Source organism: Rhipicephalus sanguineus, chromosome 4 (genome assembly GCF_013339695.2).
Source record: "Rhipicephalus sanguineus isolate Rsan-2018 chromosome 4, BIME_Rsan_1.4, whole genome shotgun sequence".
In the NCBI taxonomy this organism is placed as follows: domain Eukaryota; kingdom Metazoa; phylum Arthropoda; class Arachnida; order Ixodida; family Ixodidae; genus Rhipicephalus; species Rhipicephalus sanguineus.
This window is the reverse complement of record NC_051179.1, coordinates 173,445,761-173,471,541: the sequence shown is the minus strand read 5'-3', so window position 1 is coordinate 173,471,541 and position 25,781 is coordinate 173,445,761. Positions and strand designations below refer to the sequence as shown.

Below are 25,781 nucleotides of genomic sequence, written 5' to 3'. Positions count from 1 at the left end.
TTTGATACGCATGTCGGCAGGTTGCGAAGTGCATTCACGATTGTAAAAAGTGATGACTTCATGTGAGTCACTAGTGATAGCGTCACAAGACATCGTAATTGCGATCAGGCTATTACCCTTCGAAAGACATTTCGTTTGATATGCGTGTCGGCAGGTTGCGAAGTGCAATCGCGATTGAAAAAGTGATGAATTCATGTGAGTCACTAGTGATAGCGTCACTTGACATCGTAATAGCGATCAGGTTATTACCCTTCGAAAGACATTTCGTTTGATATGCATGTCGGCAGGTTGCGAAAGTGCATTCACGATTGTGAAAAGTGATGACTTCATGTGAGTCACTAGTGATAGCGTCACTTGACATCGTAATAGCGATCAGGGTTATTACCCATCGAAAGACATTTCGTTTGATATGCATGTCGGCAGGTTGCGAAGTGCATTCACGATTGTGAAAAAGTGATGACTTCATGTGAGTCACTAGTGATAGCGTCACTTGACATCGTAATAGCGATCAGGTTATTACCCTTCGAAAGACATTTCGTTTGATATGCATGTCGGCAGGTTGCGAAGTGCATTCACGATTGTAAAAAGTGATGACTTCATGTGAGTCACTAGTGATAGCGTCACATGACATCGTAATTGCGATCAGGATATTACCCTTCGAAAGACATTTCGTTTGATATGCATGTCGGCATGTTGCAAAAGTGCATTCACGATTGTGAAAAGTGATGACTTCATGTGAGTCACTAGTGATAGCGTCACTTGACATCGTAATAGCGATCAGGTTATTACCCTTCGAAAGACATTTCGTTTGATATGCATGTCGGCAGGTTGCGAAAGTGCATTCACGATTGTGAAAAGTGATGACTTCATGTGAGTCACTAGTGATAGCGTCACTTGACATCGTAATAGCGATCAGGTTATTACCCTTCGAAAGACATTTCGTTTGATATGCATGTCGGCAGGTTGCGAAGTGCATTCACGATTGTAAAAAGTGATGACTTCATGTGAGTCACTAGTGATAGCGTCACTTGACATCGTAATAGCGATCAGGTTATTACCCTTCGAAAGACATTTCGTTTGATATGCATGTCGGCAGGTTGCGAAGTGCAATCACGATTGAAAAAGTGATGACTTCATGTGAGTCACTAGTGATAGCGTCACTTGACATCGTAATAGCGAATTACCCTTCGACATTTCGTTTGATATGCAATTGCATGATTTCATGTGAGTCACTAGTGATAGCGTCACTTGACATCGTAATAGTGCGTTTGATATGCATGTCGGCAGGTTTGCATTCACAGTGATGACGTCACAAGTGCATTCACGATGTGAAAGTGATGACTCAGGTGAGCACTGTGATGCGTCACTTGACATCGTATAGCGATCAGGTTATACCCTTCGAAAGACTATTTCGTTTGATATGCATGCCGGCGGTTTGCGAAAGTGCATTCACGATTGTGAAAAGTGATGACTAAGGTGAGTCACTAGTATAGAGTACGGCATCGGTATAGCGCTCAGGTTAGTACCCTTCGAAGACATTTCGTTTGATGCATGTCGCAGGTTGAGAAGTGCTTCACGATTGTAAAAAGTGATGAATTCATGTGAGTCACTAGTGATAGCATCACATGACATCGTAATTTGCGATCAGGATTATTTACCCTTCGAAGACATTTCGTTTGATATGCTATGTCGCATGTTGCAACAAGTACATTCACGATTGTGAAAGTGATGGACTTCATGTGAGTCACTAGTGATAGCGTCACTTGACCATCGTAACAGCGATCTGATTATTACCCTTCGAAAGACATTCGTTGATATGCATGTCGGCAGTTTGCAAAGTGCAATCACGATTGAAAATGTGATGAATTCATGTGAGTCACTAGTGATAGCGTCACTTGACATCGTAATAGCGATCAGGTTATTACCCTTCGAAAGACATTTCGTTTGATATGCATGTCGGCAGGTTGCGAAAGTGCATTCACGATTGTAAAAAGTGATGATTTCATGTGAGTCACTAGTGATAGCGTCGCTTGACATCGTAATAGCGGTCGGGTTATTACCCCTCGAAAAACATTTCGTTTGATATGCATGCCGGCAGGTTGCGAAAGTGCATTCACGATTGTGAAAAGTGATGACTTCAGGTGAGTCACTAGTGATAGCGTCACTTGACATCGTATAGCGATCAGGTTATTACCCTTCGAAAGACATTTCGTTTGATATGCATGTCGGCAGGTTGCGAAAGTGCATTCACGATTGTGAAAAGTGATGATTTCACGTGAGTCACTAGTGATAGCCTCGCTTGACATCGTAATAGCGGTCGGGTTATTACCCCTTGAAAAACATTTCACTTGATATGCATGTCGGCAGGTTGCGAAAGTGCATTCACGATTGTGAAAAGTGATGACTTCATGTGAGTCACTAGTGATAGCGTCACTTGACATCGCAATAGCGATCAGGTTATTACCGCTTGAAAGACATTTCGTTTGATATGCATATCGGCAGGTTGCGATAGTGCATTCATGGTTGTGAAGAGTTCTGACGTCACATCAATCACTAGTGATAGCGTCACTTAACATTCTGCTAGTGATTGGATTATTAACCTTTGAAATACATATCTTTTGATGTACATGTCGACATATTTAGAAAGTGTATGCGTAATTAAGAAGCGTGGTGACGTCGAATGAATAACTAGTGATCACGCCATTTAACTGAGTTGTAGCGGCGCCACTTATTACTCTGAGGAAGGCATTTCGTTTCACATGACTGTCAGGAGGTAAGCGACGTGTATGAGAAGCGAGTTGATGTAATGTGAGTCACTAGGGATCATGTGTTAAAGGACCTGTTAAAGGACCTCAGTGACTTATAATATGAGTCACATAGTGATTACGTCAAGTGGCTGATCACATGTACTTTGAAGGAACGATATGGTAATAGAGAAAGAGATCGCACGTCATGATACAATCAACTCGAAGATTATCTGTGAGGGTTGCGACTCATTTGTGTCAGTCACTCTTGTCACTCAGCTCGAAATGTAGAAAACGAATCCTATACTACAGGTATCTGATGACGTCAACAAATCACCGTCAGTCATGACGCTTGTGACTATTGCAAGGAATGTTCATTCTTCTATTAATTTATGGGATGGTCAAATTGTCTGGGACTGGAAAAAAACTTGGAGGACGCTTGAGGTTCGCCTTCAAGAGTAGAACGCGATAGCATGATCGGGCGCCGTAATCTGGGACAAAAAAAAAGTGAGATGGCTAACCAGAGCTGATATCATACTTGCACGAGTGGTTGCAGTGATGCCTAAAAGTATGAGAATCAGAGAGAAACGAATATTTTCCCTAGCATTACAGAATAAAAATCCGGTTATTCGAATATCCGAATATCACAATATTACTAATCGAATAACAAACCGAATATCCGGTAACTCCGGTTATGCGGTTTTCGAATTCGAATAACCGATGAATTAATAGCCGGATAACCGGCTTTGCTGCAAACCGGTTTGTTGTTGCTGCACTACCCAGCACGCCCGTGAGGCGCGTCGAGGCAAGCCCTTGACGTCCCCTCATGGGAGGCCTAGGCCCGGCCACTTAAACCTGCTGGTTTCTCCTAATAAAGTTTATTCATCCTCCTTCTTATAGGCTGGAGCGCGAAAACTCAAAAAAATTGAGATTACTCTTCAACTAATGCGGCCACCTGCGATAAGGCTCGAATGTTCGATGCTGCATGTATAGATACCGACGCGCCTTACTACACAGAAGATTATAGAAGGCCGACGCTCTGTTCTTACACAGGTAGTGTGAAAGTGTCAGTCTGCAAAGACAGCTTTAATCCACAACTGAAATATGCACATAATGAGCAAACATTGAACCCAGAATATCCGAACCAATGCGAAAATTATTTAGGCCACGTCGTACTTGACATAATCACGTCTGTTATGACGGCTAACATGTTTTAACGCGACAGCGTTAAAGAGCTCGTATCGCAGAAATTCCGCCGTCGGCGTCGGGGCCGTTGGTTGTGAGCGAAAAATCATCTTGTCCGTGACCGAAACATCGAAAAAGCTGCAAATAAAACAAATAATAAAAATGTTGGGTCCGAGTGAGAATCGAACCCAGGCCGCCTGCGTGGCAAGCAGGTGTTCTACCACACAGCCACGCCTCTGCTTGGAGCTGCACTGAAAGTAACTTTCATGCTTCCCAAAAATAGGCGTCCTGTATACAGGTGTCACAGTACGAGATGTAATATCGCAGTTATATTGCGTGGTACAAGCGTACATTGCCATTGGGCGTCACACCATGTCAATATCATACCGACTTGGTGGTTTAAAGACAGCTACCCATTACATAAGGCACCCACCTTAGTGCGCGCATTCTGTTAAACACTCGTAGTGTTCGAACATCGCACTAGGAACAGAATATCGCTATCGCGTTCAACTCTTAAAGGCGAAGCTTAAGCGTCCCCCAATTTTTTTACAGAGCTTGAGTCCCAAACAATACAGAAGTTCAGGGGAAGATGGAAGCCTGAAGCGATGAGAAATAGTTGAACAGGGAATGCCGCTGGAGACAATGTTTGGACAAGTTGACATGTCTTCGTCAGGGCAGCAGCATTGCCTTGACGAACAAAAGAACGCTTGTCCCCTGTTCCCTGTTAAGGGCGAGACACACGGTACGATTTTCCATGCGATGCGGCGTCCGACCCGGCGGCGGGGTAACCAAAATGGTGACCTTTCATAGCATCGAACACCCAGCATTCCCTCTCCCCCACCGCCGCGTCGGTCGGCACATCGCACGGAAAGCCGTACCGTCTGTCTTGCGCTTTAAACGATTTCTCAAAGCATCGGTGAGTCCATTACGTGTATTTCAGTGAGAGTATTAGAAGTAAAGGCCCACAAAGTTTCAAGCTGGCTATATTCATTTCCATCAACAGGAAGGAGCCTATAATTGCTTCACATCATTTGAACCACATGGCAACAGTAGAGGATGAACAAACTGTGTCGCCGAACCAACGAGCATTGAAACACGTAGGCTGTCGTCACGACGAGTTAGTCTAGCGACACTGCGCTTATGTCAGTCCAGTCACGCTTGCAGAGAACTGGCTTTACTCATGTACTTGGAAAATGCATACCTGCTCAAATAATGAATCCAAATACTTGTGCTCACCAGTTTTCACTAGGACCCTGAAAAACCTTCGCTGAGCAGGAAATACCTGGGTTAACACACCACACAGCCGCGCAAAGCATGTGACGCATAGATTTAGCCATCTTCAACTAATACTTGGTTGGCCTCCTCGACGTGGCTCCCTGCGGCTTCCGTTCGCTGCACGCCTCATCAGATGCCTTAGCTTTCCCGTAATCATACTCGGTAAACGCTTGGTACGTCAACTGAGTGAGATAAGCGATCGCCATCCAACTGGTGATATCGCTGAGCGAATTGCAAGGTTGAGCGGAGGCAAGCGCTAGGAACACAAGTCGACCAGTTCCCGCGCTTCACCCGATTTAAAATTCACAAAATAAGAAAAAAAGGACAAATAAACAAAAGAGTTTTGTACAGTTCAATCAAATTTCTTTATCTGCAGAAACTCGTGAAAGAAATTAAATGCGAACATCGACATCAACATCACTTCGTTCAACCAGACCTTAGGATGCCCGGCAACCGCTACGAGTTCGCATGTTTCTTGAAACCAAAACTGGAGCTCAGTTTCCGGGGCCTGGTTTGACTTTCCGTGTCCCGGCCACAAGTTCGGCCAAATAAATAGTTTTACCTAGGACACGCCGACTGCTGCCTTCGTCGACGTCACGGCCACATGGCATCTGGTGGAGGTGCTTCCCGGTCCATGTCCTGAACGACTTTCCGCTGTGTGAACACCAGTGAAGCTGGTTGGAAAAATAGACCAAGCTGCCCAAATGAACTACGGCGAACCACATGTGCTGGGCACCGACGACCTGCCTGAGGCGATCAGGGATGTCTTGCGTGAAGAGCGGCAAAAAATCTTTCCTACATCGCAACCCCTGGCGCATTCCACAGCCGACGTCGTTCGCGAGGAACTTCATCATTCGCTGGGAGTAGCTGTACGGCCGCAACCTGAGCCGCAAGCCATAAGCTATGCTGCTGTTGCACGCCATGCTGTCACCACTCCGCGCAATCACCAAGGCCCGGAGCCGTCGCAGTTCCGTCGCCAGACACCGCCGCCACATTGACGCCATCCCGCCGGCCTGCAGGCCAACGCTACGCCTCCCGATAGACTGATGTTTGGCGGGCCCCTGACAACCGACCGCTCCGCTATCAATGCGGGGAAGCCGGCCACACCTACCGCCGCTGCCAGTGCCGCCAGATGGGCCTACTTGGCTTCGCCGTCAACGCACCGCCTCCACAGCGTGGTGAGCTGCCACGCGACATCGCCGTCTACTTGGCCACCACTGAAGCGGCACCCCGACGTACGTCCCGTTCTCCGTCGCCTGGACGCTATTGGTACAGCGGCCCTAACCAAGGCCGTTCCACGAACACATCTCCGGAAAACTGAGCAGGAACCGATGGAGGTGCGGTTGCTGTACGACGAACTACCGAAGATCCTCCGCCACCGATGACGACGCCGCGACGAAACCTTCAGAACACGACGGGAACCAGACAGACTCCTGACGACGGAGCCTCGTGCAGCGAAGATCTGACGACGCGACATGAAAGCAGCGGAACAACCCGACGTGGCCGTGATCCGACACCACGACCTAACCGCAACGCATGACGACGAACTAGCGACCTCGACGTTTGTTTCGACGGCCACAGCGTCACAGCTCTCGTTGATACTTCAGCCGACTATTCGGTCGCCACTGGGCCCTTCGCCACGAAGTTGAACAAAGATAAGACTGCTTGGGAAGGCCCTGAAATCCGTATTGCTGAAGGCCGTCTAATAACGCCGTCTGCAGTCTGCACAACAAGAGTTGCACAACGTCTGCACAACGTCTGCAGTCTGCACATCAATAATCGCACGTGTCCTGCGAGTTTTATAATCATGCAGCACAGCTACAGGGATGTCATAGTTAACATGGACGTCCTAAGCCATCACAGCGCCGTCATCAAGAACCAAGTCTATAACTCCATCATCGGACTAAACGACACCGCCGGATACGAATAAACGTCAAAGTGCTCTGAACGTGCTCGAGGATCAAGTTACCATTCAGCCTCGCTCCAGCGTAATGCCCGTCAGCACCGAAAAAGCTGAAGATATCGAAGGTGTCATCGTGAGCGATCGGCGTTTGCTGCTAGACCGTGACATTAGAGTCGCCGGGGGCATTGCTCGGTTGCATGAAGGAAAAGGAAGCGTGATGCTAACGAACTTCAGCCAAGAATATTGTTACGGTGCGACATGGGCTCTCCGAAGATAAAGAAGACGAGAAAACGTGAAGCGCTTGCGCGTGGTGCTCATCAGCCATATTGTATTGGCTGCCGATTCACTGGCATAAATATCTATTAAATCCACATCTCGCCTTCGTCACATTTGGTGGAGCTGCTGGGTACGACACGCCTCGCAAAGGAACTCCGCAGCGGCCGTCGTTTAAGGAGCTTTTCTGCAACTATGGCGGACGATACGGCGTCTGCATCTGTACCCGGTGTCTCGCAGGATGAAGATGACGCGGCGGCTGCATCTGCACCTGCGACAACAACGGTCGTGCTGGAACAACCGCGGGATCCTGGCACGTTTAGCGGTTCCGGCGATCCCGATGAGGTGGACGTTGAGGATTAGCTGGCAGAGTACGAACATGTGAGTACTCGCAACCGCTGGGGCCCGACTCTAATGCTGGCCAACCTGATGTTTTACCTCAAGGGAACTGCCAAAGTGTGGCATGAGAACCATGAGACCGAACTCGAGAGTTGGGCAACGTGCAAACAGAAAATGTTGGACTTGTTTGGGAAGCCCGTTGGACGAAAGATGGCCGCGAACAAAATGCTCGCCTCTCGGGCGCAGACATCCACAGAATCGTACGTCTCGTACATAGAAGATGTGATCTCATTGTGTCGCAAAGCCAATGCCGAGATGCCGGAGGCCGACAAAGTTGGGCATATTCTTAAGGGGATTGCTGACGACGCCTTCAATCTTCTAATATGCAAGAATTACTCCACAGTAGACGCCATTATAAAGGAGTGCCGGCGCTTTGAGCAAGCTAAGAGCCGGCGCATTGACAGCGTGTTTGCCCGACTTCCCAACACGGCTGCAACGTCGTCTTGCGAAGATCGCACGAGAACGCAACCGCAAGCTCCAGTTTCCCCAGACCACGTCACTCGAATAGTACGCCGCGAACTTGAAGCCATGGCACCTGCTCCAGCTTACACCGGTGCCGGTGATACAACACCGATCACTGCGCCCATGGTCCAAGCCATCGTCCGTCAGGAACTCGCTAGCATAGGCATTCACTCTGTGTGCACTGTTACCAGCCCACAGCAAACTTCATGGCGTCCACCCTCGTCCTATCCCGATCAGCGGATTGCGGCCCGCTCTCGCGACCCTGCTGCTTGGAGGACTGCCGACAATCGACCAATTTGTTTTCACTGTCATCGTATTGGCCATGTAGCCCGTTACTGCGATACTCGCTGGTCCTTGCCACCTCGGACGTCGTCTGCCCCATACCGCCGACAGGACAGCACCCGCTTCAGACCTCCGACCCAGTTTTCTTCCCCCTACGTCTACCCACAGTTCGGCAGCCGCTCACCGTCGCCGCATGGTCATCAGTCGCGCTCGCCTCCACAACGTCGCCAGTCGTCTCGCTCGCCGCAGAATCGCCGGCCGTCGTCCCCGTTTAATTCTGCTCCTGCCTATCCGGAAAACAAAACAGTGCAGCGCCCGGAGGTGACGCTGCATTGTCGACTTCCTCCACAAATCCTCTCTTGACGCTTTTGACGAGACGAAGTTTACTAGACGTTGACGTTGATGGTGTGCCTATTTCAGCCCTTATCGACACTGGAGCTCACATTTCCGTAATGAGCGCAAACCTTCGCCGCCGCCTGCATAAAGTACTCACGCCTGCCGCTTCCAGCACACTCCGCGTCGCCGATGGAGGCACTCCTGCCGTTCAAGGGATGTGCACCGCCCGTATTTGTATAGCCGGTCATCCTACATCAGTTAAATTTGCCGTCATTGAGCAGTGCCCCCACGACCTCATCCTTGGCTTGGATTTTCTGTCAAGTCATTCTGCACTCATTGATTGTGCGACAGGTTCCGTTCAACTCGAGTTGCCACAGCTTGCCGATTTGCCAGCCGACCTCCCTCCGCGCTTACGCTCTCGCCATCACGCCCGCTTGCCACCGCAAGCTGCTACGTACGTCGCCTTGTCATCTTCACGCGATGCGCCCGATGGTGACTACCTCGTGTCTCCTATTCTTGACGTACTGATGGCCCGAGACGTCGCTCTTGCTCACACTATTGTTTCTGTGGTTGATAATACAGTGGCCATCCCTCTTCTCAACGTCAGTATGATGACTCAAGTTATTCCACAGGGCTTGTCTTTGGCCACCATCTCGCCGCTTGACAATTGCCAGACTGCCGCTCTGGACACCCATGTTGTGTCATCTTCTCGTGATGCTAATTCCACGCTGCCTGTTTACGGCATTGACAAGATGATCGCTCCCGATCTAACCCCAGCGCAAGCTACAGCGCAAGCTACAGATCTCCATCATCTGCTTGCGTCCTATCCTGACATTTTTGACTTCGACGACCGCCCTCTGGGCCAAACATCTGTCGTTACTCACCGGATCAACACTGGTGACGCCATTCCTATACGCCGCCGTCCATATCGCGTATCTCAACAGGAACGTCAAGTAATTCAGCGCGAAGTCGACAAAATGATTACTAAAGATGTCATAGAGCCGTCGTCCAGCCCGTGGGCCTCCACAGTCATGCTCGTCAAAAAGAAGGATGGGAGCTGGCGCTTTTGTGTTGATTATCGCAATTTAAACAAGGTCACTCATAAAGACGTCTACCCTTTGCCTCGGATCGATAACGCCCTCGACTGCCTCCATGGCGCCCAATACTTTTCATCTATCGACCTTCGGTCCGGCCATTGGCAAATTTCCGTCGACCCCATGGACCGCGAAAAACCGCCTTCGTTACGCCCGATGGTCTCTACCAGTTCAAGGTCATGCCGTTTGGACTTTGCAATGCCCCGGCAACTTGCGAACGCATGATGGACTCTCTGCTCCGAGGATATAAGTGATCCGTCTGTTTATGTTACGCCCGATGGTCTCTACCAGTTCAAGGTCATGCCGTTTGGACTTTGCAATGCCCCGGCAACTTGCGAACGCATGATGGACTCTCTGCTCCGAGGATATAAGTGATCCGTCTGTTTATGTTACTTAGACAATGTTATCGTCTATTCGCCTACGTTTGACAGCCACCTCACACGTCTATCTGCCGTTCTGGATGTTTTCCGACGAGCCGCTCTCCAGCTGAATTCGGCAAAGTGCCGTTTCGGACGGCGCGAAATCACCATACTCGGTCACCTTGTGGGTGCTGCTGGTGTCCAACCGGACCCCGACAAAGTGCGAGCAGTGCAAGAATTCCCTATGCCATGCTCAACCAAGGACATCCGCAGTTTCGTAGGATTATGTTCCTACTTTCGTCGCTTTGTCCGCAACTTCGCTGACATCGCTCGCCCACTTACTGATCTTTTAAAAAAGGACGTTCCCTTCACATGGGGCGCCGAGCAAGCAAACTCTTTTTCTGCCCTTATCCATCTGCTGACTACACCGCCAATACTGGCCCATTTCGACCCTGCGTCGCATACAGAGCTTCGGACCGATGCCAGTGGCCATGGAATCGGGGCGGTCCTCGGCCAACGACAGCACGGCAAGGATAGAGTAATTGCTTACGCCAGCCGTCTTCTTTCGCCCGCCGAACGGAAGTTCTCCATCACTGAGCGTGAATGCCTGGCTTTAGTGTGGGCCGTGACCAAATTCAGGCCCTACCTGTATGGCCGAACTTTTTCCGTGGTCACGGACCATCACGCTCTCTGCTGGCTCTCATCACTGAAGGACCCGTCGGGACGTCTCGGTCGCTGGGCACTCCGTCTCCAGGAATATTCGTTTGTGGTTCATTACAAGTCGGGGCGACTGCACACAGACGCAGACTGTTTTTCCCGTCATCCGGTTGAAGCGCCCGACCTAACTGACCTTGACCCCTGCGTGCTCTCCATCCGCGCTTTGGTTGACATCGCCATCGAACAGCGACGGGACCCATCGTTACTGGCCATTATCGACCGTCTAACGTCCCCAACACCAGACCCTTCTGTTCGCCTGTTCGAACTGCACGACAACATTTTCTATCGTCGTAGCTTCAGCGCCGATGGCCCGGAACTACTACTTGTGCTACCTCGCCATCTACGCGACGGTGTTCTGCAACAACTCCACGATGTACCGACAGCCGGCCACCTTGGTGTCTCTCGTACATACGACCGCGTGCGACGTCGCTTTTTCTGGCCCGGCATGTACCGCACTGTGGTTCGCTACGTCGCTTCTTGTGACCCCTGCCAACGCCGAAAGCGCCCCTCTGTGCTGCCTTCTGGCCACCTACACCCCATTGACATACCTACGGAGCCATTCTTCCGTGTTGGACTTGACCTACTAGGCCCTTTTCCCACGTCTACCTCGGGCAATAAATGGGTTGCTGTCGCCACCGATTACGCCACACGCTTTGCCATCACTCGAGCACTACCTACAAGTTGCGCCACCGACGTCGCTGATTTTCTGTTGTACGCCGTCATTCTACATCATGGCGCCCCTCGGCAGCTACTTGCTGATCGAGGGCGGTAGTTCCTGTCACGTGTCGTGGATGACATCCTCCGTGCCTGCTCCACACAGCACAAGCTCACGACAGCTTATCATCCACAGACGAACGGATTGACCGAGCGTCTCAGATGCTCTCCATGTACGTTTCGTCAGATCACCGCGACTGGGACAACGAACTCGCATTTGTCACCTTTGCTTATAACTCTTCACGACATGACACAGCTGGTTATTCCCCATTCTATTTGCTATATGGCCGACATCCAGCGTTACCATTCGACACTCTACTTCCTCCCTCCAGACCCTTGTCTACTGCATACGCCGGCGACGTCCTTGTTCGAGCCCATGCAGCTCGTCAGCTCGCCCGTGACCGACTGGCTTCGTCGCAAGAACACCAAAAAGATCGTTACGATAGCCGACATCGAAGCGTTCACTTCACACCGGGATCTCTGGTACTCCTCTGGTCACCATGCCGCCAGGTCGGCTTATCAGAGAAGCTTCTCTGCTGTTACAATGGCCCCTATAAGGTACTCCGCCAACTCAGCGACGTGAACTATGAGATCGCACCCCTGGGCACAGCCTCTTCGACCTCCTCACTCCAGACGGATGTTGTGCACGTTTCCCGACTGAAACCGTATTGCTCTGCTAGCTCTTCGTCGCCATAACAAGCGCCGCGATGGCGCTTCCGCCGCGGGAGAGTGATGTTACGGTGCGACATGGGCTCTCCGAAGATAAAGAAGACGAGAAAACGTGAAGCGCTTGCGCGTGGGGCTTATCAGCCATATTGTATTGGCTGCCGATTCACTGGCATAAATATCTATTAAATCCACGTCTCGCCTCCGTCACAATATAGACACCTGAGCCAAGGCGCGATGATTGCATACATCGAAAAAATGTTGGCCGCCAGCGATGCGTTTGCCGTTTCACATTTTGACGAAGCTACAAAGACGACCCCAATACCTGAGCCATCCGTTGAAGTAAAACCAAATCTCCACGCTGGCCAACACATATAGCTTCGATGCCTTCTGCAGGTTTCGCCGTCATCGCGGGTCCGACAAACGCTCCTTGCTAAGCACCGCATTATAACAGAAAAAAAATTGGGGGACGCTTAAGCTTCGCCTTTAAGAGTTGAACGCCATAGCAATATCCTGTCCCTAGTGCGCACTTCGAACACTACGAGTGTTTTACAGAATGCGCGCAATAAGGTGTGTGCCTTATGTAATGGGTAGCATGCTTTAAAGTAGGAGCAAGTATGCACGAGAACCTTTTTCGAAGCTGCCATGCACCCACTACGCGGTCTTAAGAGAATACGCGCAGTAATGTGCGTGCCTTTTGTTATGGGTGGCTGTCTTTAAACCACGAAGTCCTTATGATATTGACGTGGTGTGACGCCTGATAGCAATCTACGCTTGTACCACGCAATATTACTGCCATATTACATCTCGTACTGTGACAACTGTATACAGGACGCGTGTTTTCGGGAAGCATCAAAGTTACTTTCAGTGCAGCTCCAAGCAGAGGCGTGGCTGTGTGGTAGAACACCTGCTTGCCACGCAGGCGGCCTGGGTTCGATTCTCACTCGGACCCAACATTTTTATTATTTATTTTATTTGCAGCTTTTTCGATTTTTCGGTCACGGACAACATGATGATTTTTCGCTCACAACCAACGGTGCTGGCGCCGACGCCGACGGCGGAATTTCTGCGATACGAGCTCTTTAACGCTATCGCGTTAAAAATGCTTGACCACTGAGTCAGTCCTCTGCACAAGTTCGGCAGTCCTCTCTCAAGGACGGCGCCGAGTCCTACGCTGCTTGCGTCGGTGTGGATTTCCGTATCGGCGTACTTGTGGAAATGCGCGAGCATCGGAGGCGTCTGCAGACGTCGTTTAAGTTGTTCAAATGCCTCGACTTGCGCCGTTCCCCACTTGAATTCCACGTCGGTGCTCGTGAGACGAGTTAGTGGCTCAGCGATCCGTTAAATTTTCTTGACGAAGCCTCTGTAATAGGCGCACAAGCCGAGGTATCGGCGTACGGCCTTCATATTTGTGGGTGGCGGGAAGGCAGCGATGGCAGCTGTTTTCCGCGGGTTGGAGCGAACTCCGGACTTACTAATGACGTGTCCCAAGAAAAAGAGCTCCTCCTACGCAAAGCGGCACTTTTCTGGCTTCACGGTGAGTCCGGAGGTCTTGATTGTTCGAAGTACAGCTTCAAGGCGCTGGTGGTGTTCTTCGAAGCCTAAGGCAAACACAACGACGACGCCCAAGTACATAAGACACGTCTGCCACTTGAAGCCAGCCAGCACTGTATCAATAACGCGTTGGAAAGTCGCAGGTGCCGAGCAAAGACCAACAGACATGACCTTCAACTCGAGCTGGCCGTGTGGTGTTATAAAGGCAGTATTTCCTCGGTGTCTCTCGTCGAATTCGATTTGCCAGTACCCGGTCTTGCCGCGCGGGCTTCTTTTTTCATTTTTTACGTAACTAGTACCTTTCACGCGTAGTCGCCGTGCGCAAGCCGCGCCCTAATGTCTGGGAACCTTTCAGATTATCTTAGGATGTTATTATAAGCTTCAGTGTGCAAACGCGAACAGTTGAGATTATTTTCGAATTAATGCGGCCACCAGCGATAAAGCTCGAATGTTCGATGCTGCATGTATGAATGCCGACGCGCCTTACCGCCGGGCAGATTACTTGACGGCCGACGCTTGTTCGCTGCTGTCAGTTTACAGCGTGCCTTGCTTGCAGTTTGATTTTCCGTTGCCCGGCCACAAGTTCGGCCAAATAAAGTTACGCATTTCCGAGTTCTGCTGCAGTCTTCTTCACTGTCACGACCACGAGATATCTGGTGGAGATGCTGGTTCTTCCATGTTCCGGACGCTCACACGGAGTCGCGGTTTACGTCCAAGTAGTCAAGATGAAGAACCTGAAGACAGCCCGGACCGTCGAACTAGCCGCCGGCAGCTCGAACTCAAGCCAGAGTACGCACCCCTTCCAGGCAACGCCAGGCAACCCAACGCTGTGACCTTGACTGCAACGATGACCACCCCAGTAGCACCTACATCGATCTGGCTACATCTGCCCCGGGAGCCACCAATCTTCCACGGGTCGTCGCTAGAAGATCAGGAGAGCTGGCTGGAATGGTACGACCAGGTCGCCGTTTTCAACAATTGGGCAAGTGAAGACAAACTACGGCGTGTTTATAGTGAAGACAAAGTACGGCATGTTTAACTACAGCCGTTTTCAACAATTGAAAAATGAAGAAAAACTACGGCATGTTTAACAACCGGCAAAAACGGGAACCGAAGCTGGTTGGACGGCGCACCAGCTTCGGTCCCCGTTCGATGCCCCTGGCGCTTCGATCCTGTACCGTGCCCTCTACCATGCCTCAAGACGCCGCCCAGCAAACGCCTCCCCCTGTACCAACTCCATGCCCGGTGTCCCCCGAATCCGCGACCCGCCTATCTTCACCGGCGCGGATGGCACCGACGTCGACCGTTTACGTGAACGAGCTCAGCAGTCCGGCGAGCCTCACGAGTTACATTGAAGACCTCCTCGACTTGTGCAAGAGACCCAACGCGACCATGTCTTAGTGTAACAAGATCCGGAACGTTATGAAAGGCATCGATGACGAGGCCTTCACCATACTGCTCGCCAAAAGCCATCGCACTGTGTCAGTGGTTATCACACTGTATGAAAGCTACGAGGAGCTGTGCCAGCAGCGGCTGATGACGCGTCGACCTCCATTAAGCGACCCCGATCTATCTGGCTTGTCGGCCATTTCGGATCACTCAGTGGTTGCCCCACTTACGCCGGAGCCGTGGCCAGGCCTCAGGCCTTTAAGCGGGTGTGCCGGCTGCGTACGCCGGCGTCATCCATACGCCCCTACTGCCGCGCGCCATGAAGTCATGTCAGCAGCCACCCCATCCCTCGCATTCTGCTACAGGGATGGGACCCGCGAAAAGATGGCGCACTTCTGACAACCGCCTCATCTGCTTTGCGTGCGGTTACGCCGGCCAAGTCGCCCGCTATTGCAACCGCGTGCAGCCGCCTCGAGTCGGATCAACCGTCACCAGCCTGTCCAGCCGCCAGTATTATGACCCGCTGCCGCCTATATGTATAACTGACGTCACGCCCAGCCCCATCTACCCGCCATTCACCATTCCCACGATGCCACTCACTGTCACCGATGCGGCCTCGTCTAGTCGCACGAGACCAGGAAAACTAGTCGTCACAGTCCAAGCGGCAAGGGCTGCGACGCTATCAAACTGCCAAAGCCCTCAGCAAAGCCAATCGAGCGTAGTAGACGTGTTTGTAGATGGTGTGTGCACATTGGCCCTTGTAGACACTGGAGCTGGCGTATCCGTTATGGACGATACATTTAGCCGTCTACTACGAAAATAGACGGCGCTCTTTTCCGAGCTCTCCCTGCGTGCAGCCAGCGCCCAAAGTATTCAACGGACAGCGGTGTGCACTGCCCGTGTCATCATTTAGGACACTGTACGCCGACGAATGCATCGTAATGTTTTCATGCTCTTAAGACGTCATCCTCGAATCGGATTTCCTCGCCCGCCACGACGTCATAATTCATTGCGCGCAGCCGAAATACAGCTCTCACCACTCTCAGATTTGACGCCAGCGGGCAGTCCATGGGCTACGATGAAGGTACCTGTAAAGACGACACCACAGTTCCTGCGAACTCTTCAACAACTACAGTAAAACATCGGCGATACGATCACGGCTCCTACGAATTTCGGGGTGATACGAATTTTTCTGTGGTCCCGGCCAAGACCCATTAGCCTGCAATGCATTGGAGTACGGTTGTTTCGAACCGATTTGCACCCCGCGAGGTTTGATACGAACGTATGCTAGCGCGCAGGTGAGGCCCGCGCTGTCGCGGAAGACGCGGCAGTCACGCGCGGGAGCGTGCATGCGCGCTGCGCGACCATCGACGGTGCGTCGTTGTCTCCGTTGCCTCCGTCGTTGCCTCCGAAACTTGGAGGCCTTTAGCGCTTTCGCATTTGGATTACAAATGACGCTGACGTCGCGCTTTTTTTTCAACGCGTTGAGGCGTTTACGCGTGTTCCTGTGCTCGAGGCAGCAGCGTATTTGTACTGTGTTAACACGTGTCTGCCACGTCGATGCAAGCCATGTCCCCGCAATCAGACGTTCTATGAGTCAAGACTGAAACTGAGGCTGCGGGTCCGTCATGAAGTCCCATTAAAGGTGGACGAAGACCCCAAGAGACGAAACGGACAGTCTTGGCGAAGGAGCTTGGCCTCTATCTAACGTGTGCAAAGCGCTTCTTAAGTCACTTTCACCACAGTACTCTGCTGTCATGCAGAAAAGCGAGGTAAGATTAGGAAGGGGCTACTAGCGGTCACGGGGCACAACACATCTGGTTCATTAATTACGCACGCGCGCATGCGCCTTATATGCACGAGTACAAGTATGATTGTTGACGTCTAAAACCTTTACTGGCAATCATTCAGAGATGTTCATGACGTCGCTGCGGCCTTGAGAAACACTGAATCGAAACGTATGCCAACGTTCTCTTGCCGCATACTAATTTTCCATGTTTTCTGGTGATACGAATTTCGGATGATACGAATATTTTTGGGAAACCCGTGGGATTCGTATCACCGAGGTTTTACTGTATGTCAGTCTATTGCACTGGTCTCTCCGACAGCGTTGCACTCATTTCTCCGTGTGAACGTGTTTTCACTAGAAAAGGCTTGCTGGTGCCATTTGCGACCGTGCAAATCATTCGGGGCGACACCGCTATTTTTGTTACGAACCCATCCACGTACACTGCTACGTTGGTGCGTGGGGAACGTCTCGGCAGAGCGGATCCCCTCGAAGACGCACGTTATGGACACACCGGGTGACACGCACTGCGCCAGCTCCCGTACGCTCAGTGCTGTTTCCGCATGTGACTCGTCACCCGCTCATATATTTGGTTCCTCGATTGCTGACAATCTTACGTCGGTCGAGCGTGCCCAGCTTCTATGCCTGTTGGCAGGATTTCGTTCTTCGTTCGATGTCGCCCAAACTTCTCGGCCGCACGTCTACTGTGCGCATCGCATCGACACTTGCTCCCATCCACCACTGCGGCAACGTCCATATCGCGTATCTCAAGCAGAGCGTCGTGTAAATTGAAGTCGAAGACATGCTTTGCTGCGATGTAATTCGACCCTCAAAGAGCCCATAGGCGTCTCCTGTCGTTCTCGTTGTGAAAAAGGACGGCTCTGTGCAGTTCTGCGTGGACTACCGACGACTCCATAAGATCACCCGTAAGGACATTTATCACCTAACTCGAATAGATGACGCCAATGATAGCCTGCTCGATAGCACCGCTCGATTTGCGCTGAGGGCACTGGCAAGTCCCCATGGCTGATGACGCTCGCCCGAAGACAGCGTTTGTCACTTCCGACGGCTTGTACGAATTCAACGGCATGTCATTTGGACTGTGTAATGCGCCCGCGACCTGAGCGCGTGATGGATGCTGTTCTGCGAAAATTGAAATGGCGAACGCGGCTGTGCTACCTCGACGACGTCGTCGTTTTCGCCCTGAAATTCTCCACGAATCTTCAACGACTGCGGCATGTTTTGACGCCTTTGAGCGACACCGGGCTACAAGAGAACCTAAAGAAGTGTCGATTTGCAGTACAGCAGCTGACAATACTAGGCTACGTCGTGTCCAAGGACGGAATTCTGCCTGATCCAGCCAATCTTTGGGCCGTGACAGAGTTCCCCAAACCTACGTCCGTCAAAGAACTGCGCAGTTTCGTAGGACTATACTCCTACTTTCGACGCTTCATACGAAACTTCGCGACTCTCATATCGCCGCTGACGAAGCTTCTTGGCAGCAACGGGTCTCTCAATTCGTCGTCATCAAAGTGTGACGCGGCTTTCTCAAAGCTCCGTCGTTTGTTGACATCTCCTCCTATACTACGCCACTACGACCCTACGGCCCTACAGCCCTACAGAGGTACACACGGACGCCAGCGGTGTTGGCCTCAGCGCTGTCCTTGCTCAGCGCAAACGTGGCTTCCCGGAATATGTCGAATAGACCAATTACACCGTAACTGAGAAAGAATGGCAGGCAATAATCTTGGCCCTTACGAAGTTCCGACCTTATTTGTATGGCCGCCCATTTGATGTCGTCACCGACCATTGTGCACTGTGCTGGTTGTCGTCATTGAACGATCCCTCATGCCGTCTCGCCCGTTGGGCTCTTCGCATGCAAGACTACGACATCCGTGTGCTGTACAGCAACGGACACCAGCACGCTGACGCTGACGCCTTGTCGTGCTCTTCCTTGCCTCACGACAATGCCCACAGCTCAGTGTCTCACCTTGCCGTTTTTTTCATCGACATTCACACCATCGCTACCGAACAGCACAAGGATCAATGGATTGCCTCACTGATAGACTGGCTGAATGATCCGTCGGCAACACAATCCATTCGCGCGTGGTGTCGTCAAGCCCACCGTTTCGTCATTTGCGACGACCTCCTCCACCAACGCAATTACAACGGTGATCGCCCCCAGTGGATACGTCTAATACCCCGTAATCTGGGTTCTGACATACGCGAGTCGTTCCACTCTAATCCGCAGTGTACACCCTCAGGGTATCGAAAACCTACCATCGCATTCGCCAAAGGTACTTTTGGCGAGGGATGTACCGCTACGTGCATAAGTTATTTCGCTCCTGCATTGATTGTCAGCGCCGCAAAACTTCAACGCACCTGTCGCCGGCAGGTCTGCAACGTCTACCTTGCCCTGGCCGGCCGTTTGGGCGCGCCGGCATCGATTTGTATGCGCCACTTCCTCGGACGTCCGCTGGTAACCACTGGGCCACCATCCCTGAAGACCACCTCACGCGATATGCCAAAACTGCCGCCCTTCCAGCGGCTACAGCGCGCGATGTGGCCTCTTTCCTGCTCCACCGATTCATGCTCTGATTCATGGTCCATCCCAGGAGCTGCTGATTGATCAAGGCTGTGTCTTCTTCTGGGAAGTCGTCGAGGCCATTCTAAAAGAGTAAACGTTGTTCACCGCACAACTGCTGCTTACCACCCGCAGACGTATGGTCTCACCGAACGTTTTAACCGCACGCTCGGCGACATGCTCTCGATGTAAGTCGCCGCCGATCACACTAGTTTGGATGCCATTCTGTCATTCGTCACCTACGCCTACAATATCGTCCCTCAGAACACTACTGGTTTAGCCCCTTTTTCTTATTGTGTAGCAGGCACTCCTCGCACACAATCGACGCAATCCTTCCACACAAACCAGATCGATCTGAGTGCGCCTCTTTCTGCCACAGTAAGGCTTTCTGAAGAGTGTCGCGAACTTACCCAGACCTTTACTACACATGACAAAGAGCGGCAGAGCAGAATTCGCGGTGACACAACCACTTCTGTGCCCACGTTCCTGCCTGGAGCGCTCGCATGGCTCTCAGTCCCTAATACTGTAATTCGCCTATCTTCAACACTACGAAGGCCGCTACCGTGTCGTGGAACGCGCCTCCCCCGTAAGCTGCTTCATCGAACCCATTGAACCATCTTCGGATATGCGCCTTTGAGGGCGTGACATTGTCAACGTGAAGTTCGTAGGTATACAGGCGGCTCCCTTTTCGTACCCGGGGTAATTGTAGCGAAGCCTTGGAAATCTGCAGTGGGTTGTCCTCTGCAGCATCTTCTAGTGGGTCGCCCTCTTCGGCTCCTTTGGGAAAGAACGCAGCTCGTGCGTGCAGTCGGTCGCCGCTTTGACTGTACCTGTCGTACATCGTCGCTGAGTGCCCGCCAGTATATTCTTGACAATATATATATATATATATATATATATATATATATATATATATATATATATATATATCTATATATATCTATATATATATATATATATATATATATATATATATCTATATATATATCTATATATATATATATATATATATATATATATATAATATATATATATATATATATATATATATATATAAAATATCCGTTAACAGAGGGTGGGCGCTCGAGCCCAACGTTACTAGAACAAACTCAGTTTAAAAGCTCCGCCGGAGAGGCGGTCCGCGTGGCGGTCGTGAGAACTAGTGGCGCTGCAGTCACGTCTAGCTCCCGCGGCTGGCGCTTGTTGTGATCGGCGCCGGCGATGTACGAGCGCACGTGGGTTACAGCGTCGTCTGCGCTTTGTTAGCTCGTCATTTTTGCGACTGTTCTTGACCGGGCTTAGCGTCTTGTACGAAGTGATGTACGAAGCGTAACGAGGGCGAACAGATTCATAGTGCGGTATGCCGACTTGCTTTGCGCCGGGCTGCAAGAGCGGCTACCGCAACGACGACTCCGCTTCATGACACTTCTTCGGACCTCCAAAAGACCCTACGCCATTCAAGCTTCGCATCGCAAAGATAGAAAGCTTACTGCGAAATGCAGGGTCTGTGACGTTCATTTTGAGAGTGACGACATTGTAAAGCACTATCGTCGTGTCGTTGCGAGACAAGAGGTTTTGATCCCACGTGGAAAGTGGGAACTCGCGCTCGGTGCCGTGCCGCGCTTGTTCCCAGCACTTCCACCCCACATTTCAAAGCCAAAATGTTCGGGGTTTTGGCGCAAATCCTCCCCAAAACGCACGGCGTCCCGCGAAAGCCCCGTGCCCAGTTTGGAGGAGCCGCCAGAAATAGAACAACAAAACGAAAGGCAGGCGATTACCTATATACGCTACCGAGACTGAGAGTTGCATCACACTGACATTCGATCAGTTGTCAGCTGTCGCCATGCCTTCAAAGCAGTGGATTTTCGAGATTTTACGACGAGGTATCCAACAAGATGTGCGGAATATTTTACACTCGCCGGCTCGGGAACGGGCTGCTCAGCGCAAAAATTTGACACGGTACACATAGAAAAGACGAGGACCAGCGCTGGTTCTCGTCTTTTCTAGCTGTACCGTGTCAAATCTTTTGCGCTGAGCAGTTTAATAATGTAATACCAACTAGCCCAATCCCACACTTTGCTTCGGGAACGGAGACTTACTTGTGCAAAAGATAATTGTAGTTGACGAGCAGATTAACTGCGTAGTGAACGGCTACAGCACGAAACGCAAACGGCTGTCGTACAGTGTAAGTGCTGCGGGCATGGAACATCTGCTCGGTGAAGTTGAAAAACTGAAGTTTAATACTGACGACTGTGACAGAGTACGCGCGAATAACTGCTCGGTGCTCACATCACGGCCGAGCTGTTCGAATTGTGTAAGGCACCGTAGAAGGATGCGACGTAGAAAGATGAGACACCGAAAATACAACTATCGCTGAAAAAATTGCTCAGAGACGACATCTATTCGATGTAATCGCACACTGAGATTTCATTTACGGAGTTCTCGTAAAATTTTCCGATTTTGGGTCAGTATCCCTTTAACCGTCGCGAAAACGTGTCTTGTAAACATTGCAGAGCATTGGCAATGTTTTTCGAAAACAATTTTTTCAATAAATTGTAGAAACACGAGTACTGTTTTTCTAGAACGTTTTTGTATCTCGAGTAAGTGCGCTTCTTTGTACACTATAAAGGCTTTTACAAACGTGTTGGGTTGTTCTTGGTCTAGATAAGACGGCAGCGGCTAAAATTGTGGTGGTAGTTATAAAAATTACGCTGAAAACCCTCATTCACTTAGAAACTCTTATGCCTGGAAGTTAAGCGCAATGTAGACAGCTCAAATATTGTCACAGGGTCGTGACGTCGACGAAGGCAGCAGTCAGCAGGTCCGAGTTGAAACTCTTTATTCGGCCGAACTTGTGGCCGAGAAACTCAAAGTCAAACTACAGCAATACACTGAAAGCGGCGAACAGAGCGTCGACCGTCGATCAAGTGACAATCGGTCAAGGGCGTCGGATTTTATACAGGCGCTATCGAACTTTCCAGCGATATCGCTGGTGGGTGCGTTATCTCTCGACAACGCTGGAACATTCGCGTGCAGCGCGCAATCTTACCAAAACGATCTACGATCGCGAAGCTTCTCGAACACTGCTTCGCGGACAGCGTCGGGCGCTGATAACCGTCCTTGCTGGTCAAACCCGAATACATCAAAATAAAACAAGAAGTGGGCGTGGCAATATAGACCGAACATCGATTCTTAGGCAATCAATGAACAACGCACGCGGGCCAATGCATACAGACGAGCTTATGCATATCCACCTAAGCATCCACCTAACTAATAAAATAAGAAAGTTGCCGCGCAGTTGCCGCGAGCAACTGCGCGGTGCACCGCAGCGTTATGCCGTGGCAGCAGACGACGCGCCTATAGTGGAGCAAGACGGAACTGCAGCGCCGCTAGTGCTTTGAAACTGAGTTTGTTCTAGTAACGTTGCTCGAGCCGGCGTTTCCACAAGTGGACATGTCTTCTTCAAGGCTGGAACTGATTTCCTTGGCTTTCATGTTTATATGCTTTGTGCCCTCTCCACCACAAGAAAGAAGGAGTGGGGGTGGGCGAGGGGGGAGAGGCCACCGACAAGAACTGGGTGAGTCATAAGAAAGGCGAAAAAAAAAGAACAAAATGCAGGGGGGAGACGGGAAGGTATACGTTTCGCTGAATGATTGTCAGTGGAAGCACGTAGCATTTTAAAAATAGTAGGTAAGAAATTCCGAGAAGGAAGACCTAACTCTCATTGATTTTCGTTTCAAATGCGCTACCAAATCAAATTCAAATGCGCTACCAAACATAAATAATACTGGCAATACTGGCAAGCAACGGGCGCCTTAGAAAGCGTTTCCCGGAGTACCAAAGTTCGTGTGGCGCCGCAATATGAATTTTAAGGACATGTTAGTGCACGCAAAAGTACACCCTCATTCTACTGCCCACATAACACCTTGTTCTCGTCCAAGATGTATGACCTGTAAGCACCGAGAGTGATTGCGTCCATCATATAAAATCTAGTTTTACCTGCACTAGTTCAAACGCTATCTACATGATCGCATGTTTATATTGTCAAAAACGGCACATTGGCGAAACGAGACAACCTGTTAATGTTAGGTTAAACAGGTATCGCGCGGGCACGGCGAAGAAGTTACCCAAAACAGTGGCACAGTATTTTAAAGTAGCAGGTCACAACTTCGATGATCTCAAACTTTACATACTTCAGTCAAACTTCCGGTCCCCAAGAGACAGAAAATATACAGTCATACCTTATTTACAAGTTCAATACACTCAAGCCAGCAGGTATTAACGTTTCTAAGGGGGCTCTTCAATCTATTCGGTATAGTACATACACAACGAAAACCAACGAGAGTTAGGCCTTGTTCCACTAGTTTGACTAGCCATGTTTACTCCTTACTGTCTGTTAGGCTAGTCGAAACAAAGACCATGATTCGCATGTAGTAGGCAACTGTTCGAGGTGATCTTATACATTTGGAGTCGCGGAAATGCAAGAGACAGCACTTATCTTTGCATCGATGTGTCGGAAATGTTTGTAAGCATTCAATGATATCTCTTCCTCTTTGGCTGCACGCGAATGGCAGCTTGTCAATCTAATTACTGAGCAGTGATTATTTAAATTTATAATCCGTATTAAAGACCACTGTCAATCTATAACCTTAGCGTGAAGCTACATCCCACTAACGAAATAACGAGTTGATTCCCCTGGCGAAAAAGCGCCCACAGAAGTTGACAATCTTGCATTCGAACTTTTTTCTTGTTAATAAAACGGAGCATAAAATAGGCTAGCTATAGTATACAGCACAATACCCATCAAATAACATAACCTCCTATAAAGACTTACCTCGAGGCCAACGAGCTTCATCGTTTTTTACAAAGTCGACACTCGCATAGAGTTTTTCCTGGAACTGAACGACGTCATCAGCTTGCGGAAAACGCCCAGAGAGGCCGCTTATCACTATATCGTCCTCTTTTATGTCTGGCTGAAAATAGCAAAAGTTAGAATAGCGTAATGGTGATTATATTACCTTCCATAGTTTCATGAACAGAGTGACATTGGATTCAAAATATTTGGAGATTAACCCATTCAGACGCTATGTACACACTTGTGCACACCACTACTTTTCGCTAGTTTTACCGACTACTGGCTAAGAAAGGGCCAGATAGGGAGACTTCGATGTATTCAACCTTGTGCATAATAAATTTCTTTTCATATTTCTCGACTTTGCTGTGAAATTTTGCCTGTGATTAATTTGCCGTAGGCACTGCCATGTCCGACGAGTCGTCCGACGTGCCGCTCTCGCGAGCCACGTCAAAAGTACAATATTGCACTGCTCGAAATGGACAAACACGAAAACGACTTTGCGCTATATTCAGAGCTCGATAGTTTATTCTGTTTATGCAAAAGCACAGCATCAATGACTTCAGAATCAATAGATATTTAATACCAATTTAATTAGGTTAATTTCTGTAACGCACATAAATTAACCTATGATGAAATTATTTTTTGCAATAGAATATCGACTATCGGTTTTCATAGGTGGCATATGAAGGGTTAAAGGACTAGGAAACAAATTAAACGCTGAATAAACGTTTACAAGTAATGAGTTTCATAGTAAAGCTTATAGCAAAGCTACAATTCACACTATGAAACAAACATACATACGCTGATTTGTGTTGCAGCCTCGCCCATCCTTAACGGTTCATGCAAAGCACACTGCTATGCTACAACCCAGCTGCAGCGGTGCGAGCGTCCACAACTGCGAGCATGCAATGCACGCCTACTGACTCGCAGCACGTCATTTATACAGATGGCTGCAAGCGTGATTACGGCCATCTCAAAAAAACAAAAAAAGAAACCAAACAAAAACGACGCTGACAGAAAACAATACGCCTGTATGCCAGGCGCCACAGCCGGAAAGCAGCGTTTCAAAACGAGAGCGATTTGAAGCCTGGACAAATTAGTAAATATTTCGAAGCTGTACATGTGGAAAGTGAGGCCAACGGTTTTCAATCCCCTTCCAACAGCTCAGAGAATATAAGTGAACAGCATACAGGTCCTGGAATGA

The 25,781-nt window shown here is 49.9% G+C and overlaps 1 protein-coding gene across 1 annotated transcript in view; it reads right to left on the bottom strand.

Annotated features, from left to right (window-relative positions):
• LOC119391859 (fatty acid synthase) overlaps positions 1-25,405 on the bottom strand; it is a 306,146-nt gene extending 280,741 nt beyond the window's left edge. The window contains exons 1-2 of the mRNA XM_037659508.1: positions 25,379-25,405; positions 24,557-24,695 (exon numbers count right to left, since the gene is read on the bottom strand). Of these exons, the coding sequence (XP_037515436.1) occupies positions 24,557-24,695; positions 25,379-25,405 (166 nt within the window). The remainder of the gene's footprint in view (positions 1-24,556; positions 24,696-25,378) is intronic.
• Positions 25,406-25,781: the final 376 nt, after the last annotated feature.